General features: G+C 41.7%; 16 protein-coding genes across 16 annotated transcripts; 12 read left to right on the forward strand and 4 right to left on the reverse strand.

The window, feature by feature from the left end:
• On the forward strand, positions 1-267 carry HK407_02g03250 (uncharacterized protein; the record flags this gene model as incomplete). The annotated part of the gene is made up of 1 exon (XM_060420324.1): positions 1-267. A coding segment is annotated over one exon (267 nt), but the record flags the coding sequence as incomplete, so codon positions are not given.
• A 202-nt stretch (positions 268-469) lies between these two features.
• HK407_02g03260 (uncharacterized protein) lies at positions 470-904 on the reverse strand (the record flags this gene model as incomplete). Its single annotated transcript, XM_060420325.1, has 1 exon — positions 470-904. The coding sequence occupies one exon, from the start codon at positions 902-904 to the stop codon at positions 470-472; it is 435 nt and encodes a 144-aa protein (XP_060277339.1).
• Positions 905-1,005: 101 nt separating this feature from the next.
• HK407_02g03270 (uncharacterized protein) lies at positions 1,006-1,341 on the forward strand (the record flags this gene model as incomplete). Its single annotated transcript, XM_060420326.1, has 1 exon — positions 1,006-1,341. The coding sequence occupies one exon, from the start codon at positions 1,006-1,008 to the stop codon at positions 1,339-1,341; it is 336 nt and encodes a 111-aa protein (XP_060277340.1).
• Positions 1,342-1,419: 78 nt separating this feature from the next.
• On the forward strand, positions 1,420-2,127 carry HK407_02g03280 (uncharacterized protein; the record flags this gene model as incomplete). Its single annotated transcript, XM_060420327.1, has 1 exon — positions 1,420-2,127. One exon carries the CDS (start codon positions 1,420-1,422, stop codon positions 2,125-2,127), a length of 708 nt encoding a protein of 235 aa, XP_060277341.1.
• Positions 2,128-2,370: 243 nt separating this feature from the next.
• On the reverse strand, positions 2,371-3,165 carry HK407_02g03290 (uncharacterized protein; the record flags this gene model as incomplete). The annotated part of the gene is made up of 1 exon (XM_060420328.1): positions 2,371-3,165. One exon carries the CDS (start codon positions 3,163-3,165, stop codon positions 2,371-2,373), a length of 795 nt encoding a protein of 264 aa, XP_060277342.1.
• A 58-nt stretch (positions 3,166-3,223) lies between these two features.
• On the forward strand, positions 3,224-7,168 carry HK407_02g03300 (RNA polymerase Rpb1; the record flags this gene model as incomplete). The annotated part of the gene is made up of 1 exon (XM_060420329.1): positions 3,224-7,168. The coding sequence occupies one exon, from the start codon at positions 3,224-3,226 to the stop codon at positions 7,166-7,168; it is 3,945 nt and encodes a 1,314-aa protein (XP_060277343.1).
• A 117-nt stretch (positions 7,169-7,285) lies between these two features.
• HK407_02g03310 (NIF3-like protein) lies at positions 7,286-8,014 on the forward strand (the record flags this gene model as incomplete). The annotated part of the gene is made up of 1 exon (XM_060420330.1): positions 7,286-8,014. The coding sequence occupies one exon, from the start codon at positions 7,286-7,288 to the stop codon at positions 8,012-8,014; it is 729 nt and encodes a 242-aa protein (XP_060277344.1).
• An 82-nt stretch (positions 8,015-8,096) lies between these two features.
• On the forward strand, positions 8,097-8,408 carry HK407_02g03320 (uncharacterized protein; the record flags this gene model as incomplete). Its single annotated transcript, XM_060420331.1, has 1 exon — positions 8,097-8,408. The coding sequence occupies one exon, from the start codon at positions 8,097-8,099 to the stop codon at positions 8,406-8,408; it is 312 nt and encodes a 103-aa protein (XP_060277345.1).
• A 144-nt stretch (positions 8,409-8,552) lies between these two features.
• On the forward strand, positions 8,553-9,224 carry HK407_02g03330 (putative ribonucleoprotein; the record flags this gene model as incomplete). Its single annotated transcript, XM_060420332.1, has 1 exon — positions 8,553-9,224. The coding sequence occupies one exon, from the start codon at positions 8,553-8,555 to the stop codon at positions 9,222-9,224; it is 672 nt and encodes a 223-aa protein (XP_060277346.1).
• Positions 9,225-9,289: 65 nt separating this feature from the next.
• HK407_02g03340 (ASF1 like histone chaperone) lies at positions 9,290-10,180 on the reverse strand (the record flags this gene model as incomplete). The annotated part of the gene is made up of 1 exon (XM_060420333.1): positions 9,290-10,180. One exon carries the CDS (start codon positions 10,178-10,180, stop codon positions 9,290-9,292), a length of 891 nt encoding a protein of 296 aa, XP_060277347.1.
• A 79-nt stretch (positions 10,181-10,259) lies between these two features.
• HK407_02g03350 (uncharacterized protein) lies at positions 10,260-14,192 on the forward strand (the record flags this gene model as incomplete). The annotated part of the gene is made up of 1 exon (XM_060420334.1): positions 10,260-14,192. The coding sequence occupies one exon, from the start codon at positions 10,260-10,262 to the stop codon at positions 14,190-14,192; it is 3,933 nt and encodes a 1,310-aa protein (XP_060277348.1).
• Positions 14,193-14,320: 128 nt separating this feature from the next.
• Positions 14,321-15,202, forward strand: HK407_02g03360 (uncharacterized protein; the record flags this gene model as incomplete). The annotated part of the gene is made up of 1 exon (XM_060420335.1): positions 14,321-15,202. One exon carries the CDS (start codon positions 14,321-14,323, stop codon positions 15,200-15,202), a length of 882 nt encoding a protein of 293 aa, XP_060277349.1.
• Positions 15,203-15,540: 338 nt separating this feature from the next.
• HK407_02g03370 (putative histidine acid phosphatase) lies at positions 15,541-16,692 on the forward strand (the record flags this gene model as incomplete). The annotated part of the gene is made up of 1 exon (XM_060420336.1): positions 15,541-16,692. The coding sequence occupies one exon, from the start codon at positions 15,541-15,543 to the stop codon at positions 16,690-16,692; it is 1,152 nt and encodes a 383-aa protein (XP_060277350.1).
• Positions 16,693-16,839: 147 nt separating this feature from the next.
• Positions 16,840-18,012, reverse strand: HK407_02g03380 (AAA ATPase; the record flags this gene model as incomplete). The annotated part of the gene is made up of 1 exon (XM_060420337.1): positions 16,840-18,012. The coding sequence occupies one exon, from the start codon at positions 18,010-18,012 to the stop codon at positions 16,840-16,842; it is 1,173 nt and encodes a 390-aa protein (XP_060277351.1).
• A 247-nt stretch (positions 18,013-18,259) lies between these two features.
• Positions 18,260-18,691, forward strand: HK407_02g03390 (uncharacterized protein; the record flags this gene model as incomplete). The annotated part of the gene is made up of 1 exon (XM_060420338.1): positions 18,260-18,691. The coding sequence occupies one exon, from the start codon at positions 18,260-18,262 to the stop codon at positions 18,689-18,691; it is 432 nt and encodes a 143-aa protein (XP_060277352.1).
• Positions 18,692-18,743: 52 nt separating this feature from the next.
• HK407_02g03400 (subunit of transcription initiation factor IIE) lies at positions 18,744-19,658 on the forward strand (the record flags this gene model as incomplete). Its single annotated transcript, XM_060420339.1, has 1 exon — positions 18,744-19,658. The coding sequence occupies one exon, from the start codon at positions 18,744-18,746 to the stop codon at positions 19,656-19,658; it is 915 nt and encodes a 304-aa protein (XP_060277353.1).
• Between the last annotated feature and the right edge of the window lie 35 nt (positions 19,659-19,693).

Consider the following 19,693-nt stretch of genomic DNA (forward strand, 5'->3'; position numbering starts at 1 on the left):
ATGAATGAGTGTGTGAGAGTGAGAGTGAGAATGATGGCAGTGATGATTGCAGTGATGATGGCAATAGCGAGTGTAGTAGCGGTTATTAATGGTGGGAATGAGAAGAATGATGGAGTATATGTAAGTAAGAATGCAGGTGGAATAGCGAAGAGTGTGATTGTTGTGATGAGCACGTGTGTAATGGCAATGACAGGATGGGTAATACAGGCTATGGGTGTAGATGTGGAAGTGAGTAGTGAGATGAATAATGAAATGCTGCTGCAGTAGTAATAATGATGAGATAGATGTATGAAATTTGGAATGAGAATAAATGGATTGTGTGAATAAGTAAGTGTTTGCATTGCATTGTACTGTGATTAATATCAATATGAATGTTGTACATGCACATTCCCCGGATTGTCACTCCCATTCTTATTGCTATTCTCGTCCTTCATCACTGTCTTCTTAAACACCTGGTCCTTAATGCTTGCTACTCCATCATGTATGCGCCTCTGAATATCATCACTTCCCTGTTTGTAGCAGAGTAAATCCCAGAATACGCCATCTCAACATGCGACATCATTCCAACAGAGCATTCATCAAGTCCCAAGCACATCTTTGATACATATGCTTTTATGTCGTTCATACTGGCATCCTTCTTATCTACATCGCTACTTAAACTTCTTTTGTTAGAATCTCCTTCGCATTTATCAATCGCCTCATTTACCTTCCTCAATATTGCCTCAATGTATGCTTTCATAACAATTTCATTCTGGCCTATCATAATATCTCTGCCGCTAAGATTCGTGTTAATTCCATACGCATTCTCTATAAAGTTCTTCATTAGGCCGCCATACTTACACAATATGCCTTCTCCATCACTATGTGTTAACTTATCATTTACCTGCTGCAATATGCCAACCATTTCTTTGCCAACACTTTCTTATTGCTGTACATCTGTAGATCTTGAGTATGCTCAGATCTGCTAGCCCATTCACATCGAGCTGTGTCATGTAAAGTCCCGTAATGCCGAAATATGTTAAATTCTGCATAGCTGGTAGCACAGCCATCGGCCCAAGCCATACGCAGTCCCAAATACTAAAGTGGCATAGATCTGTGTACTTTTCCAGTCCGTTTAGTGACTTTATTTTGCATTTGGACAGAGTAAGCCTATTTGTATCTGAGGAGACTGGTGTTATTGAAGACACATCCTCGTACACACCGTCATTTATTTGCACTATCTGTACAACGGTGCATGATGCTGATTTTATATTTGCGTCATATAGTTCGCATAATGTGATTGGCTGTTGCTGTAAAGGTGCTTGCGTGTGGATCGATCAAAAATGCAATGCACATGTATAGTATGGAACGAGTGAAACATAAATGTAGCAGATACACTTATAGATATGTATAATGCAAATAATCGCGTAAAGTTAGAGCATGCGTGCATCAACAAATGTTGTGGATGTAAAAGATGACTACGCAGATAGCACAAGCAATGTTGGTGGTAAATACAAGGCATGGGCATTGATAATAGCGGCAGCATGGGTAGTATATGGGATATACAATGCGCTGTTTGAGGATTCAAATGTATGGATTGAAGTTCTGATTATGATACTATTTGCAATGCCATCTTTGATTGAAGTCAAGGCATGGCTGGATGAAGATAATGGGTACAGTGACGGCAATGAAGAAAGCCATGCGCATGAAGAAATAGAAGAAAAAGATCGTGTGCACCACGATGGATATGCCGATCGCATTCGTAATCATTACAAAGGAAAAAATAATGGCGATGTGAATATTGACGATGATCAGAATGCTGAACGTAAACATGAAGATAATGACAATAAAGAAGAGGGGGAATACAAAAGGCCAGGGCTTGTAAGTAGATGGATATATAGATTGTTGAATGTTGCAATATGTGTGTACTTGTTTATTACATGCGTTATGGCATTCAAAAAAAACATTCAGGAGAAGATGTCGCTGCTGTCCATAGCTGTTCTTACAGTTGAGGACATGGTACGAATGGGATATTCAATGATAGCGGCAAGGAATGGCAAAGGATGGATACAATTGATAGCGTTTGTGAGCATGTGTATTGTTTCTGGCGTGATTTGGGTAGGAATAGCAATCGGGTTGATTGATTGAGGAAGCACGAACTGTTTTGATTGTGCGGTGAGGAGAATGGATAGTGATAAGATAAGCTAACAACTAGTATGAGGAGCAAATAAATATTTGTATTAAGTTTGAATTTCAATATTGGAACTATTAATAGAAATTCTACTATCCGTAAAAAAATGGAATATCTCGGTATAGAAGAAATTGAATGGATAAAGCGGCTTGCATAAGATGCTTGTGTTTTGCGTGCTTACAATTGCATAATAAATATGTTTATTTACTTTTTCGCCATTCACATTGCGTGATAAGCTTTTGTGCTTTTTGATGAAGACCCTCGACATCCTGTGATATATTTAGTAACTCTTGAAGCTCATTGATAGTGAAAAATGAATTGTCCACACAATCCTGAAGGACTGCAAGCGCCAGCTCGTCTCTTTCGGCATCGTCTCGTTCATCGTCTTCGAATCCCATTTCTTTGCTTGCTGCCTGGATGTTTGTTATGTTGATTACCTCCATCCTGAAAAATTCTATTCTGACTCTTGAGTTTTTGCTGTTCATCCGGATTGCTTTGAGAAACATTGCCCTTGAGCTTTCGAGATCGCCCACACCAAAAAGTTTCATTGCACAGTATATCCAGAGCTCTACATCAAGAGGAGATTTTGAACAGCACTCTGCGAACACATTCTTCATTTCGCAGTACATCTTCTTTTCGATCACATATGCAGTAAATTGCGAGATTATCTTTGGATCATTAAATCTGTATAGTGCACTTCTGTACAGCTCCACGATTTTCTTTGAGATGCTCATATCATAAAGCGATGCATTTGCATTCTTTTCGCCCATTCTCTTATCTCGTATCTTTTCTAGCATGTATTCGCTTTTTATGTACCGCACAAAGTCAAGCAATTTTTTTTCTGGCCGTTGGAGTCGAAGCTCGTGCATCTTTCGTGTTTCAACGATTTTTCTGAGCTCGTGCGAAGAGAATATTCCTCTTTTCTTGTAATATTCGAGCTCCGATATCATTCTTTCCATGCTCAGCTGTATTCTTTCTGTCATGGGCGCTTGCATCCAGTGGTTTTTACATCTGTCTGCTTTTTGAGAATTCGCCAACCCGATTCTACCCTGGATGCTTAGGAAAGCAGAAGAGGAAAGTCTTGATGTAAGGATACGAAAGATATCGTTTGGAATACTGTCACCCGATGAGATAGAAAGGCTATCTGTACATTCAATTTCGAGCAAGGATCTTTATGACATGCATACCCGAAGACCTTTGGCTGATGGCCCATTGGATCTGAGGCTGGGCGTAGGAAACAAGAGAGACAAGTGCAACACATGTGGAGAAGGCTTGGCAACATGCATTGGCCACTTTGGAGAGGTGAAGCTCACGCTTCCAGTGTTCAACATTGGGTTGATAAAACAAACGATCTCTGTGCTGAACTGTATCTGCAAAAGTTGTGGAGAAGTGCTTCTTAACGAGAAGAAAAAGGTGTATTTTAAGAAGAAAATCAGAGAGAGCAATGAGCGAAGCAGTTTGGTGCTTGTGCTGAGGAGGGTTATTGCTGAATGCAAGAAGTGCAATACATGCCCCGTATGCCTGGCAAGAAACGGACAGGTCAAGAAAACATTTGGGTTCAAGATGGTGCATGAAGTGGATGAGGTAGGCAGAAGAAAGAAGAAAGAGGATGTGACCGAATGCAGCATAGAGGAGATTAATCCTCTTACTGCACTTAACCTTTTTGGGATGATGAGGCCGGATGATTATGAGTTGTTTGGGCTTTCTGAATCACCAGAGAGATTTATAGTGCAGAGTGTGATTGTTCCACCATGCTGCATCCGTCCAAGTGTGTCGATGGAGGATGAGGGGACGAATGAGGATGACATAACAATTAAGATTAGCGAGATAGTGCACACAAACAAGATACTGAGCGAAGGTATAGAGAAAGGCAACTCGCTGAATCTGATCAATGACGACTGGGATCAGCTGCAGCTGCTGTGTGCATTGCTGATCAATTCGGAGCTTCCGCAAATAGGGATTCCTGGGCAGCCGATTCGAGGATTGGTGCAACGGTTAAAAGGGAAGAATGGCAGGTTCAGGTGCAATTTAAGTGGAAAAAGGGTTGATTTCAGTGGGAGAACAGTTATATCGCCAGACCCGAACTTGGGGATTGAAGAAGTCGGCATTCCTGTAAGAATGGCAAAAATAATGACGATACCTGAGAAAGTAACCGAGTTTAATAAGAAAAGATTACAGGAACTAGTGATGAATGGGCCTGAGAAGTATCCTGGTGCAAACTATGTTGTTGGAGAGAAATTCAAGAGGTTTTTGCTGTATGGAAAACGAGACACAGCGCTGAAGAACGGAGAGATTGTTGAGAGGCATCTTATGAACGATGACATTGTTTTGTTCAACAGGCAGCCATCACTGCATAGGATGAGCATTATGTCACACAGGGTAAAGGTGCACAAAGATCGAACGCTTCGGTTCAATGAGTGTGTATGCACGCCTTACAATGCAGATTTTGACGGGGATGAAATGAATGTTCACGTCCCGCAAACAGAAAAGGCAAGGGCTGAGGCATCTGTATTGATGTCTATTTGCAACAATATTGTTACGCCGAGGCATGGAGAGCCGATAATAGCAGCCACACAGGACTTTATTACTGGAATGTATTTGATAACTGGAAAAGATACGTTTTTTGATAGGGAAAGGTTTGGGCAGGTTGTAAGCTACTTTTGCGAGGCACGTGTGTATGCCAAGCCAGCAATAAAGAAACCGATTGAGCTGTTTACTGGAAAACAGTTGATTGAGGTTCTAATAAGAGATTCACTGCATGTGAATCAGAAGTGGAATAAGAAAGGAAGTGCAGTGGATGCAGTGTCGATTATTGGTAAGAACAGGGGATTTAAATCATTTGAAGATCCGAATGATGGAAATGTAGTCATATTGGACAACACATACTACTTTGGACGACTAGACAAATCGATTATTGGAGGAGAGAACAAGAAGGACAGTCTTATATATGCCATGATGAAGATTAGCAACGAGTCGGCTGTGCGAATGATGAATGGAATGACTAGGCTGTGCTCTAGATACTTGGGAGAGGTTGGATTCAGCATAGGGTTAGACGATGTACAGCCAGGCCCGATTCTTAGGAGCAAGAAGAATATGGTGGTGAAGAAAGGATATGAAGAATACGAATTGAAGATCCAGGAACACCAGTTGAAGGAAGAAAACAGCAATGAGGTGCTTGAGATGGAAGTTTCGTCGATTTTGAGCCATATACGAGAAGAGTGTGGGTCTATATGCATAAAAGAGCTGAGTGTTAGAAATGCACCTAACATAATGCAAGCATGTGGATCGAAGGGATCGAAGATCAATGTGTCGCAGATGGTTTCTTGTGTAGGGCAACAGATTGTGAGTGGAACAAGGATCCCCAATGGAATGGATGGCAGATGTCTTCCTCACTTTCGAAGAGGAGTGAATACACCTGAATCGAAAGGATTTGTGCTGAATTCGTTTTTTGATGGGCTGACATCGCCTGAATTTTTTTTTCATGCGGTGAGTGGGCGTGAAGGATTGGTTGACACGGCAGTAAAGACTGCAGAGACGGGGTACATGCAACGGAGGCTGATGAAGGCACTTGAGGATCTGAGTGTACAGTACGATGGCACGGTACGCACATCTGGTATGGAAGTGGTCCAGTTTGTCTATGGAGAGGACCAGATTGATCCTGTAATGGCAGAGAGCGATGAGGTGATCAACTTTGAAAGGATGTTTTTGCACGTTAGGTCACAGTTCAGGAAGTTTCTGGAAAGTGGGAGAAATCCAAGGATGCTGAGTGAGTTTTTGAATGAGAGTGAGATAGCCAGCATGCTTGAGCAGCGCATACCTCGAGAGTATGTGCACAAGCATGTTCTTAACAAGAAGTTCTTGGGCGGAATGTATAAATGCATTATGGCGAAGGCTGAAGACACTTTTTTACTTGGAACGAAGTCTTTGAATATTTTGCTGTGCATTGAGTTTATGGAAATGTTCGCTGCAGAGGTTTCGAGGAAGATAGTGCAGATGATTGTTGAGCCGGGGACAACGGTTGGAGCAATAGCAGGGCAGAGCATTGGAGAGCCTGGAACACAGATGACTTTGAAGACGTTTCATTTTGCAGGAGTGGCTAGTATGAACATTACGCTGGGAGTTCCGAGACTGAAGGAGATTATCAATGCGGTGTGCAATATATGCACTCCGATAATAAATGCAGAGCTGGAATCGCCGCAGGACCTGTTCCGTACCGAAGTGATAAAAGGAAGTATCGGGAGGATATTTTTGCGTGACATCTGCTCGTCGGTAACTGAGGTGATTGGAAAGGATGAAATAGCACTTGATGTGAGCGTGGATATTGACAGCATATCAAGACTGAAGCTGAACCTTGATATGCATAAGATAGAAAGATGTCTAGGGATTCAGGAGCCAACAAAGATTATGGATGGGAATGTGATCAGGATAGGGATCAGGAAGGTTACGGATCAGAGCTACTTTGGGATGCAGAAGATCAAGAAGAAGATTTTGAATACAAAGGTATATGGAGTTTCCCAGGCAAGCAGAGTGGTGATAAACAACAGCAGAGGGATGTATAGTTTGGTGATTGAAGGAGGAGGCCTGCAGGAAATCATGAATATTGACGGAGTGAAGGGAGAAAGCACCACATGCAACAGTGTGTCTGAGGTGGAGGCTGTTTTGGGAATAGAAGCAGCCAGAGCACAGATTATCCATGAGATTGAGTATACAATAAGCAACCATGGGATTAAGATTGATCCAAGGCACATTATGCTGCTGGCAGACACAATGACATACCGAGGAGAGGTTTTTGGAATAACAAGATTTGGAATATCGAAGATGTCGGGCTCAACGCTTATGCTGGCGTCTTTTGAGCAGACAAGCGACTATCTATTTGAAGCAGCGATCCACAGCAGGTCTGATATGGTTTCTGGCGTTAGTGAGTCGATCATTCTTGGGATTCCAATCAGCATAGGCACTGGATCAATGGACCTGTACTGGAAGGAGAAGAAATATTAAAAGAATAGTTGTTTATATGCTTGTGAACAATTTGAAAGCCGTTTGATTAGTAGCAAATATTTGTATCTGGTGTCATGTGTGCAATGCTTTGTATTTACGATTGAGTAAAGATCCCTGATGTCAATACATGTGATTGGAAAGGCAGTGGATAAGTTTGCGCCATTAAGGAAAGCGAAGACAAGCTGGGACAATGTCGGTGTTCTTGTGGATTGTGGAAGTGAGGATGCAAGGGTCCTGTTGACAATAGACCTTACAGAGCCTGTACTGAATGAATGCATTGAAATGGGGATCAGGAACATACTGGCATATCATCCTGTAATATTTGCACCATTGAAGAAGCTTGACTTGAAGGAAAAGATTGTTGTTGAGTGCATCAAAAACAACATCAATGTATTTTGCCCGCATTCTGCACTGGATAGAATGATGAATGAGTATGTATACAGAATGATGAATGATGGATCATTCTATCACAAAAAAAACTACGGGCCAAACACTTCAACAATAGAAAGTGCGATTCGAGTTCTCAAGGAGAAAAGCGGGCTGCAATGCCTTCGTGTGTGCATGGCAAGAGCGCATACAATGAGCACTGTGCCAGAAACGATGTATGTTGGGGTTGGAGCAACATTCAGGCACACGATAATCAAGAGATCGATTGTTATTACCGGAGAGATGTCACATCACGACCTTCTTGCATGCATTGCAAACGAGACAAGCGTCATACTTATGGAGCATAGTAACAGCGAAAGAATATGCCTGGAGTATATTGGCACGAAGTTAAAATCAGAGCTTCCTGAATACGAAGTGTATATTTCAAAGAGGGACGTGGATCCAGTGACGATAGTATGAGCTTGCAGCTGATAATGATGTTGAATGCCTTGAGGATATTGAGAAAGAACATACATATTTTTCAAAAAAATTATCCCTTGAGATGGAATACATAGCAGGCTCTATTTTGCTGACCAAAGTTGGAAGAGATGTTGATGCAAAGTCGCTGGAGATGCTTTTCAGGTCGATAGATGCGTCTATTGAGAACGAGACTCTTGATCTTTTCCTGTCAAAGGTGTCTGGAAAGAGCATGGAAGAGTTGATGGCGAGCGGCAGTGAGCTGATGAAGTCGTTTGCTGTTTCGTCAGCGCCTGCAAAGGCAGAGGAGAAGAAGGATGCACCGGCAGCGGCAGCTGCTGCGAGTCAGGGACAAGAAGAAGATCCCGACGACTTTGATATTTTTGGTGCATTTTAATTAAATGTTCTTCTTGGATACTGTGTTGATGAGTGAGTGTTTTTAAGTGTTGGTTGGTATGCTGTAATGCTAAAGAAGTATGGCATGTGGAGCTGTGTACCAGATAGACCGTCGATGATTTTATTTGTATGTGCAATCCCTGTGATGAACCAATGCAGATACTGTGGCTTCAAAAGGATTGTTGCTCTGAACTCAAAATACTACTGCGAAGAGTGCGAGGTGTATTACACATATAGAAACAGTAAACAGGAATACTCGAATTTTCCTATGGAAGAGACAGACCAGATTACAGTCAGAGGTGGTTTGTGCAAGAAGTGCAAGGTGAAACACGAAAGCGGCGGATGTGTTTGCTGCATTACGTTTCGGGAATACTTTAGGAAGCTTCCATTCTGTAGAAAATGTAAAGAAACGAATGAAAAATGCATTAAGAACGCCTTTTTCAGAAACTTCATACTTTACAAAGCACACAACAGAGTGTTTTCGGTGCTGCACGTTATTATTTATGCCTTCTTGCTGTACTTTTTACAAAACAGCATTCTATACAGCATTCCTACGCTGTGTATAGTTGAGTATCGCATCAACAGATCATTTGGCGCCTTGATGATTGCAAGACTAATTTTTGCAGCTGCTGTGTGGCATTTGCCATATGGAAAGTTGGTCTACTGCTTGTATTGCATGTACTTGATGATGTTCAGCAAGAAATGGCAATACAACGTTCCAATCAATCTAGACAAGCCTCCAAACGACCTCCTGAAGCATCTACAGCATCTTTGCATAGGAAAGTCAAGCACAGAAACAAAATCACAAGCCAGGTGATCACTTCAATAAAACAGCCCAGCTTATGCATTCTGTATAAAACTAGCTCAAGAACTAATTAAATTTTATTCAACTTTGTGTTTCTTCGAGGCATGCTCCCTGTCAGATTCCTCTTCCTGATCGCCATCAGCACAAGCATCATCCTCCCAGTTTATTTCGAATGAACTTATCACCGGTGGAATCATTAATTTCATTTCAATCAGCCTTTTATCGATTGAGTATCCACAATACTCAAATACATCGCTGTTCTCTCCATTGACTTTTTTGCAGTGCTCTCCAACACTCATATTCAACTCTTTGTTTATTTCAGAGTACGAATCAGATCCAACTGCTTCCTCCATCTCCTCTGCTTCTCCCTCCGACCCAAAAACTCGTTCATCGCCATCGATAGCTCGTTGTTCTGCTTTCTCAATCAATGTCTTTGCTTCTTCTATCCTTTCATTCTCTTCATTGCCGTCCATATCCTCAGATCCGTCTTCTTCATCCTCTCCTTCATCTTCTATGTCCTCATCTCCATCAGACTCATCAACACCCTCCTCTTCTGTAATCTCTTCAGACTCATCTCCCTGCTCATTGTTCTCCAGCAAGCCGCTGGGAATCCCCGGATAGCTAACATCAACGATGTATCCTATCCTTACAAACTGCTGTTCCTTGTACTTCCCAACTATAAGAATGCTCGTCAAGCCAAACAGCTTGTCAAGTGGAATAAGATCCACATTTGGCGCATCCGCCTCAATCGTAAACTCCACTTTTCCCTTTGGAATGGGCGCAACCTCAATCTCCGAAAGCACCTGGTCGTTCTTGTCCGAGTGCACATCCATGTTGTATAGAACAACAAACTCCACTCCGCTTCTTATCTCTTCGGTGCATGCCAGCTGAATCCTAAAAGTAAGAGGATCAGCAAGTCGTTTTCCTGCCTCCTCAACCTCAATGCTTTTGAACTTCAAGTGGCTCATCCCGGCTTAGAAGGTGTAAATTTTTAGCATTTACATGGCGTGCGGAGTCAAAAATATTTTTTTTGTTCACGCTGTATCTATGGACTCATGCAGCATCAAAACTAAAACAAATGAACTGCACCGAGTCAAGGAATTCAGAGACCTGGTGAGCAATGCGAAAGATTCTGATGGAGACGAGCGGATCGCATTTGAGTACAAACTTCTTTTGCTGCTTGAGCAAGTGCTTGGCATATCAAGAAATGACATTGCAGAGTATGTAAAGATATATCGTGATGCAGAGCCTGGATACCTACACAAAGAGTCTTTAAGGTTGTTTATGAAAAAAAACGAGCTGGTGAATGATCATGTTGCATCCGTGTTTACTTGCATATCGAGTCTTCTTCCGATTGGGTTTGTTGAGATCCTCGTTGAAAACGAGTGTGTGTGCAAGTCCTACGATAAGGTACTACAGAAGATATATGGAAGCGTGAAAAGAACCAGAAAGCGACTGATTACTGAAGAGCATGATCCTTCTGCTGTCAAAAGCATATCCAATTGTACAATATCTAATATGATGAAATATCCAGGGCTGAAGCTGTATTTTACAAAGAATATGATGCAGATGGCAGAAGATCAAAGAATGTATTTTATAGTGAAGCACCTGAAGAGAGAGGATTTTGAATACTACCTGAATGTATTGGCTGACGAATCAAATGATTCAAGGTATAAAGATATGCTTGATGAGTACATGATTAATGGGGTTGCAACAGAACCATCGGCTGAATATCATGTGTTTATGAGTCTGTATCGATATATAAGAGCCAAGACTGATGACACGCAGATATTGGAAAAAATGCTCAGAACCTATAATGCTGAAAAGCTTCTTGAAGATAGCATAGGAAAGATGTTTGTTAGCAGAACGATAGGATACATAGCATGCAGAGTGGATGAAGTCGAAATATGCAGATCAACTGTGCACGATGTGCTGAAAGCGAGCAATTCTCGTGAAATTGACGATATTGTATGGAATGCATTGAAGGACAAGCGGCTGGTGTTTTTGGAATGCATTGAAAGGTTCAAAGCGCCTGCAGATCAAAGCCTTGCAAGCATTCTTATGCACTCTAAATGCATTTGCGAGAATAGACGTGTGCCTATATCTAAAGCAATGAGCTATGGGGAAGGAATATATCGGAATGAAGCGGTGCAGTATATCAATGACAGGTTTATGCTGCATGAAATAGTAGATGCAGCTTTGAATACTTCAGAGGATGAAAGAGATTTTCTGTTGGAATGCATATACAGAAAGTCATTAATTGGAGAATTAGACATAAGAGTGTTGGGCATCGAAGATGCAGGATGGATTGACAAGACCTTGGATGAAGTGTTCAAAGTAATGGATCCCACGATGTATGAGATTCTACTCACTAATAAGCCTGAGATGGCGTTTGACTATTGCTTCAGGCATTCTGAGTTGCGTAAAAGATACTTTGACGGGGTTGACAAGATGAAATGCACTGTTGAAGAAGCAATATGCATACACAAGATCTTGAAAGAAGAGCTCTGCATCAATAATAATTCTGAAGTGATGGTTAATTCGTATGCTAGCTTTGTATATGGAGATGAAGAGCCAGGGAATGCAATCTACATGGCCAGTACACTTGCTAATCCAAAGCAGATTGGAAATATTCTTGAATTTGTGTATCTTCTGACACTGATTCGTCCTGGCGATGCAAGGTATTATTTTTGTGAGTATTTCAGAGAGATCTGTTCTCAGGCAAATAGCAAGGAGCTTGCTGAGAATGATTTACTGGGTGTAAGTGGGCATGAAGTGCTTGGATTTGATGACGTAAGAATGATATACTCGATGCCACTTTACATAATGCTTGAGCATATTTTTTCAACGCATTTAAAAGACAAGTATCTTGTGTATACGATTATGGATGACCTGATTGATGCAATACACATTGGGGGGCAAGCATTTAGATTGCTGGTGTTGAAAGCCATGAATTCGAATTTAGTTGCGCCACAGCACCTCGTTGATTTTATTGGCATGGTTACGGTTCTTATTCACGACTCGAATGTTCAGATATGCTACGAAAGCCGAAGGCTCCTTATGGAGATTCCGGTTGCATCACCTGAGCTGAAGTGTTTGAAATCGCAGATGATGCAAGCGATAATGGACAGGATCTATGCAAAGTCGTTTTTTGATGCATTTAAGACACAGCAATTCAATCACTATCTCTGCTTTAATGGGTTGAATTTACTTGTCCAGGCACTCAACATGCACATGAAGGAGTTTCGTGCGGATGTGTTTCCGATTCTGAAAAGCTTGAGGTTTTTTGCACACCCAAGTGATTTGAAGTCTTTGATTCCGATTATATTTGAAAATCTTTCATTGTTTGTGATTGAAAATGCATTTTATACCGATGAATGCTGTGAAGTTGTATCGCCACTGATGCGATTTGGTGCATGCATATCATTTCAAAGGCTATTGGACAGCATAGGCCAGTCTCTCAGGGTCAATAAGTTTCTTGTGAAGAGTTTAAGGTCATGTGAGGAGAATATGGTTGACGAGGTTATTAGCCAGATCATAAGAAAAGGATCAGGTACGCATGAAGCGAATGAGCTTTATGTGGAGCCGTATTTTCTTGCATATGCACCAGAGCTTTCTATTTTTGAGAAGTACGTTCCTGTGTTTATGCCGTTTCTCAAGAAATTGTTTGTAGATAGTGACTATGCAAGGCAAGAGATTGCATTCAAAGCATTTGAATCGATGGATGTGATAGACTTCCTGCTATACTGCTGTATTGTGGGGCAGTGGAAGTCACGATTGCTATGCATAGAGCTTTTTGATAAGAAAGGAGCTGCTGACGGCCGGATGCTGGCGATGCTTTTTATTCTTAAGAACGACACGCACTCTGCATTGAGAAAGCGAGCATTTGAGATATGGAAATCGAGGATACCCAACACAAACTTGGCATTGAAAGAGATCTACACAATTGTTCTTGGATGTCTAAAATACCAAGGATGTTCTGGATCATTCCATGATGCAATGGAGGGGGCACTAATCGACATGGTTCTAAAGTATACAAAGTACGTTGAAAAGTATGTTACAGATGTTATGGAGCAGGCAGCATCTGGATTTATTGATGAGAGTATAGTGAATCCACTGGGAACTGGTGAAGACTTGAGCATGCTAGAAGGTGTAAGCCAAAGCAAAGTTGTTGAAACAATATTAATTGAGTGTGTAAAGGCAGAGAAGTGTGTTGATATTGCACTGGAGTTCAGTATCCGCAAGTGTTCAATAGACATATTTAAGCTTTTGTTGAATAACTCTCTGTATAGAAGCAGAGTTATTGATGTGATTGGAGAAAGGATTGATGATCCGGCCATTTGCCAGTTGTTCCTGGGGAATGGCCAGCTTGTGCATGACCTGTTTATAATGACAAGGAAGACATTTCTATTCAAGTTTCTGAGTAATTTTCACAAGACAAATCTTGCCGAGCTTCTGTTTGAATCCGAGCATGAGAATGCAGAATACATCAAGGAGCTTATGAGATTTTCTGAGCCATCGAAAAAAATGGAGCAGCTTTTGTTGGTGCACAGGCCAATATACACATCTATTTTTTACGGCAGCCTTGACAAAGCAGAAGACTATGGATGTGCAGTTGATCTATTTAAGAGGGTATTTGATGTACTTGAATATGCAGATCTTGCACCATTGATCAAGAAGCAGTACCTAGAGTATTTGCTGTGTGTTTCATATAAGAATGTGGATGATCCACAGGCAATGGTGGATGTGTTGTGCACATCAGACAGCATCAAGGCTCTAGAAAGGTTGGACGAGATTCTTATGCAAACAAGAGTCGCAAATGTCTCTGCTGTATGCGGGCATCTTCTGAGAAACTATCTGTCGTATGAAAAGCGTGAGCCGGTGATTACTTGTCTCAAAACACTAAAAGAAAAATATGAAAAGTCTTTGGATATTTTTGGTTTGATGATTGATCGTATTTTGGGCGATGATAAGTGCTAGTGTGTACTTAAAGGATCATCTTGATTTCTGAATGTGTCTTGCAATAAATATGGTTTGTTTTGATCTGTGTATCTGATATAACGGCAGGCTGTGCAGCAATACAAATATTTTTCTGGATTATGGACTGTATGGGGTTTTCAAAGATTGCAGAAAGGAAGTTAACAGCGGTACCAACGGATTTGTGGGTTACAGAGAGCAAAGTGTATGTGAGTGTAAAAAAAAACCATCTGGTTGTGACTGCGCATGACATGTCAAAAGCCAGGCATGTCCGTTTGAAAGAGAATGCAAGGGCGATTGCTGGATGCGAAGACGACTTGTTTATTTTTTCAGAGAAAGGGAGTGTTTCGTCCTTAAGTGTTGCCATGGAAAATGCCAGGGAGGAAGCAAAGAACGGAAAAATGGCTGTAAATACAGCAGTGTATGATAAGCGTACGAAGAGCATAATAGCTGGAACTAATAAAGGCAAGGTTCTGGTGATGAAGGAAGGGCTTGAAATATCGAAGAGAATGTACGAGTCACAGTCTGGAGTTGTGTGTGTGTCTGTATCAAGTATGGGAAGGATTGCATGTGCATACGAAGTGGACTCTACTGTTCGAGTGTTTGATATGAAGAGCTCTGATGTGAGAAACATCCGGATTTCGAATGGATTTCCGCAAGCAGTCTGCTTTGAAGGGCAGTACCTGGCAATTGGGTCTGATCAAGGAGTGGTGTATTTAGTAGATGAAGCCGATCTGAATATTGTCGGGAGCTTAAGTATTCCATGTGCTGTAGCATCGTTATTTTTTAAGGACGGACGTTTGCTCGTTGGAACAGAAGGATTTCTGTATCTACTGAGTGTAAAGCAGGGATCTATGGAGATCGTCGATAGCTATTGCTGTAATGGAGTGGTGAGCATGATTAGCTCGAGCAATGACTGCATAGTGATAATAATAGGAAAAGAGCGAAGACTTGGGCGATGGATAATAAACAAAGATTGGGAAAATAAGGTGGAGGTATTAAAAGTGAATTGATTGAGCAGAGCACTGATTGCTCTGAAGATACCTTTTCTACAATAAATATAATAAATAATGATGCTTGCCATTACTTTTATAGTGAAACACAGTTGAATATTTAAAAGTTAATGCTCTGTAAATCCAATGTGAGCCATTCAAAGCCAAAGCACTTCAGTAGTATGTGTGGGATTAACGGGATGCATTGTAAATAAATGCCATGCAATCCACAGGTTTTGTACAATGAAACTGAAAAAAACCAATCATGAAGTGGAAGTTGTATTATGGACAGTATCAATTGGCATTTGTGTTTTGTTATCACACTTAAAACATGTACAATGTTAAAACCATGCATATGGATGGTGTCAGTTTGGGGAATGAACATCATCTCTGCTCTTATGGGAAGTCTGTTGATGAATGGGCTATCCGATAAGATGTATATTTCTCGCGAAGAGGAGTTGAAGCCATATCTTGAGCATTGCAAGACGGAGTACGAGTTTATTCCAAAAATAGATAACTACAATCTTGAAAAGCTACTAGTGGTGTTTAGGCATGGTGCAAGGGCACCTTTGGACAATGTCTCTGAGCCATGGAAGGATCACAGTTGCGTAGTGTGCGAGACTGCTCAAGGCACAATATCAAAGTGCAATACAAAGAAATGCTCCGATGGTGAATTGACACAGAGGGGATTTCGTCAGATGACTGATCTTGGCAGATTCATAAGGAAAACATACAAGCACCTCCTAGTGGATAAGGAAATCAAGCCTGAACACATAAAGGCAAGAGCAACAAGAATTCCCAGAACGCAGTCTTCTCTTGCCGGCGTCATTGAAGGCCTTACAGGAAGCAAAAAAGTGAATAAAGTGTATATACCGGGTGCAAACGACTCATTGATGAACACGTTTGGATGTGTGACATCTGATGAGAAAATGGAAGCCAGAAAGCTGTTTCAAAAGGCAAACATACTTCTAGACAACGAAAAGTATGTATACCATTCATTGCCACAGTACAGAGCCGACCACTACTACACGAGCTTCTGTAGTGGCGTGGTGTTGGATTGTAAAGAATTGAACTGCAATATCAGCAGTGTGGTGGATCACATGAATGCAGCAAACAAGGTATGGGAGAGAATGGCGGTTTCTGTATCGAAAGATAAAGCAAGCAGGCAGTATGCATTCAAAGGCTTTGCAAGAGACTTATTGTCCGATATTGGCGAGAAAAAGTATATTGTGCTCTACTCAGCCCACGACTCTTCTTTAGGGTCGATTATTTCTGGACTAGACACCGGCATATCAAAATGGCCATCGTATGCATCTGCATTGTTCATTGAACTGTGGTGCAACATGGGCAGGCAGTACGTAAGAATGGTGCTCAACAACAAAGTGATCAAGCCAAGAATATTTGCCGATGATTACATTCCCATAGAAGAATTCATGAACTTTCTTGGAGACATTTCATCCATAGACAGTCAAGGCGCTCTAAAACCGAATACGAATAAGAAATATACATAATATAATATATAATATGCCATAAAGCACAGGATTATATTATATGCAGTGACAGCTGTACGCCATGCAGATTACCAGCATACTACTATCAAGCTAAAGCATAGACTGAAATCGTATGTGGTGACACAAATATTGATAAAACGAATCCATTTACTTCTTCTTATAATCCATCCTGGTCTCTAGCTTCTTTGTATTTGCTATTTTCCTTGCTGATTTTACAAAGTCCTCGTGCTTTACATAGTCTCTTTCATCCTTCAAGGCAAGCATTCCAGCCTCAGTGCACACATTTCGAAGATCCGCTCCATTGAACCCTGCCGTCAACTTCATGAGTATCTCGTAGTCGATCTCTTCAATCGAGTTCATCTCCTTCGAATGAATCTTCAATATTTCCTTTCTACCTTGCTCGTTAGGAAGAGGTATCTCGATCTTCCTATCGAGTCTTCCAGGCCTTAGCAAGGCCGGATCAAGAATGTCGGGCCTGTTTGTTGCCATGATCACCTTTACATTGTCAAGCTCATTGAACCCGTCAAGCTGGTTCAGAAGCTCCATTAGCGTCCTCTGCACCTCTCTATCTGAGGAGCTTGAGTCCTTGGATCGCTTTCCTCCAATCGCATCAATCTCATCCATGAATATTATGCATGGTGCTTTTCGCCTTGCATATGCAAACATTTCTCTTATCATCCTTGAAGACTCCCCAATGTACTTTTCAATCAATGCAGAGGACACCACCTTCAAGAAATTCACATCCATTGTTGATGCAACTATCCTTGCTAGCAGCGTCTTTCCGGTTCCCGGAGGCCCATACAACAAAACACCCTTTGGCGCCTTGATTCCAACCCTTCTGAATATCTCCGGGTTTTTCAGCGGAAGCTCAATCACCTCTCTAAGCTCTCTGATCTGGTCCCTAAGCCCCCCAACAGACTCAAAGGATATGTCTCCCGGATTCTCCTCCCCCATCGAGTATATCATCGGGTCAACCTCCCTGGGAAGCACAACCATGATCGTCAGCGTTGTTATATCAAGTGCAACACGTGTTCCTGTTGTTATTTCTTTTCTGTCGATTGCTTTCATGCACCCAACCACATATCTTGGCCCTTGACTGCTCTTAACTATAAACTTTTCATCACTCAGCTTTTCCAACACCTCTCCAATGATATGCCCAACAGTCTGCAGTGCCTTTATGTCCCTTTCGCTCTTTTCAAATTGCTTATGTGTTTGCTTGTACACCTCCTGCTCCATTTTTAGTGCTTTGTACGCTTTTTCATTGCTGAGAAGTGCCTGTGCATACTCATCGTAAAGCTTGTTTTTCTGGTCCTGAAACATTCCAAGGGGTCGATACAAGATCATTTACTCTGTGCATATGCATCGCAGACAACATCAGGATGTTTATCAATCACTAAACCTTGCTGCACTAAATAATACGCTGCACGCACTGTTGAGTAATAAATACTTTCACACACATGTGTCTTGTATCCAAGCATTGCCGATGCATTGGTGCTCGTGTGTATATGTGTTTGTTTGATGCTAATGCCACACAGACACTGAAATTGATGGAATTTGTCCCCTTGGAATGACAGAGTTCCATCCAAGCCTGTTCAGAAGAAAGTGTAGGGCAGAAGGGCCAGCCGATATGGAGCTGGATATAAAGCCTGCTCCGATTCCTCAGAACACACTGTATGAGGAGCCATTGGTATCCCAGCACCGAGTCAAGAAGCGATATGTAACGGTGTATGGGTTTACTCCGGCGAATCTCGAAGCTGTTCTGGACATGATCCGGTCTTGCGGAGACATCCTTGAGATTGAGTACGGGAAGAATTGGGTGAATGTTCTGTTTGGGGGCGAAGAGGGCATCAAAAAATGCCTGAGGATGAACACGTCGATTGTTGGAGAGGAGATGATTGGGGTGTTCAGGCAAGGAGGTGGCGTTGTTGATGACAAGGATATTTTTGTGAGGCACAAAGGTGTTTTTACATCGATAATGGAGTACTTTTTTGGAGATTAAATTGATGTTGGCTACGCTCTAGTGTGCAGTGTATGATTCTTGCCCCACGTGAATGGGATCTTGCTTCTGGGCAAGACACCCCTACGAGAAGATGGACTATGAGCCTGTGATGAAGGAGTTGATAAACAAGGTTGTTCGGAAGTTCTACGAGCCGCATCATGTTGTGATAATGGGAATTCTGCTGAATGCCACACTTCTATATGACAACGAGCTTTGCGAGAGAATGAAGATGCTTTCGAAGGAAGTAAACAAGCTGATCATCAAGCTAAAGGAGGACAAGATGATCAAATACGAGACAAAAGTTGAGAACAGAGAAAACAACGGGCAAATACTGCGTACGGTGTACTACATCAACTATGCAGAGGTGCGAGATGTCATCAAGTACAAGATCTACAAGATGACGAAGAATTTGGAAAACAACATCAAGATGGGGCAAGCCGAGGGGTATATATGCATGGAGTGCAACAAGGAGTACAGCTCGCTTGATGCACAGGGGCTTATGGAGAACTATGTGTTTAAGTGTGAGGATTGCAAGGGAGATCTGGCTGAGAACAGAAGGGATCGAAGTGAAGATTGCCAAATGTATTCGAACTTGATGTCTGAGCTGGATGGGATTGTTATGCTTCTGAAAGAGACAGACAAGTACAGCATACCATCTATGGATTATTTCCAGGTTCTTGAGATGAAGAAGGACAGAGAAAGTAAGGATATGCATATGCAGAAGGAAGAGGAGTATGTGTCGACGCATCAGGCGGGCGTTGAAGAGCTTGAGCTCGAAAGCCACTATGCAAATACTAGCATGGCAATTGAAAGCGAGGCCAGCGTAGAAATAGATGAGTATGTGATGGTGGGTGAGGTTAGAAAGAGGTTTTGTGATGTGACAGAAGAGGACAAGGAGAAGATGTCTGAGGAGGATTATGAGAAGTATTACGAGATATACTCTAAGTATTATGAGCCAGATGTTTAGTGTAGAGACTAAATTATGTAAATATATTGATGTGG

This window comes from Ordospora pajunii (assembly GCF_021821965.1).
Source record: "Ordospora pajunii strain FI-F-10 chromosome Unknown Cg_02C, whole genome shotgun sequence".
In the NCBI taxonomy this organism is placed as follows: domain Eukaryota; kingdom Fungi; phylum Microsporidia; family Ordosporidae; genus Ordospora; species Ordospora pajunii.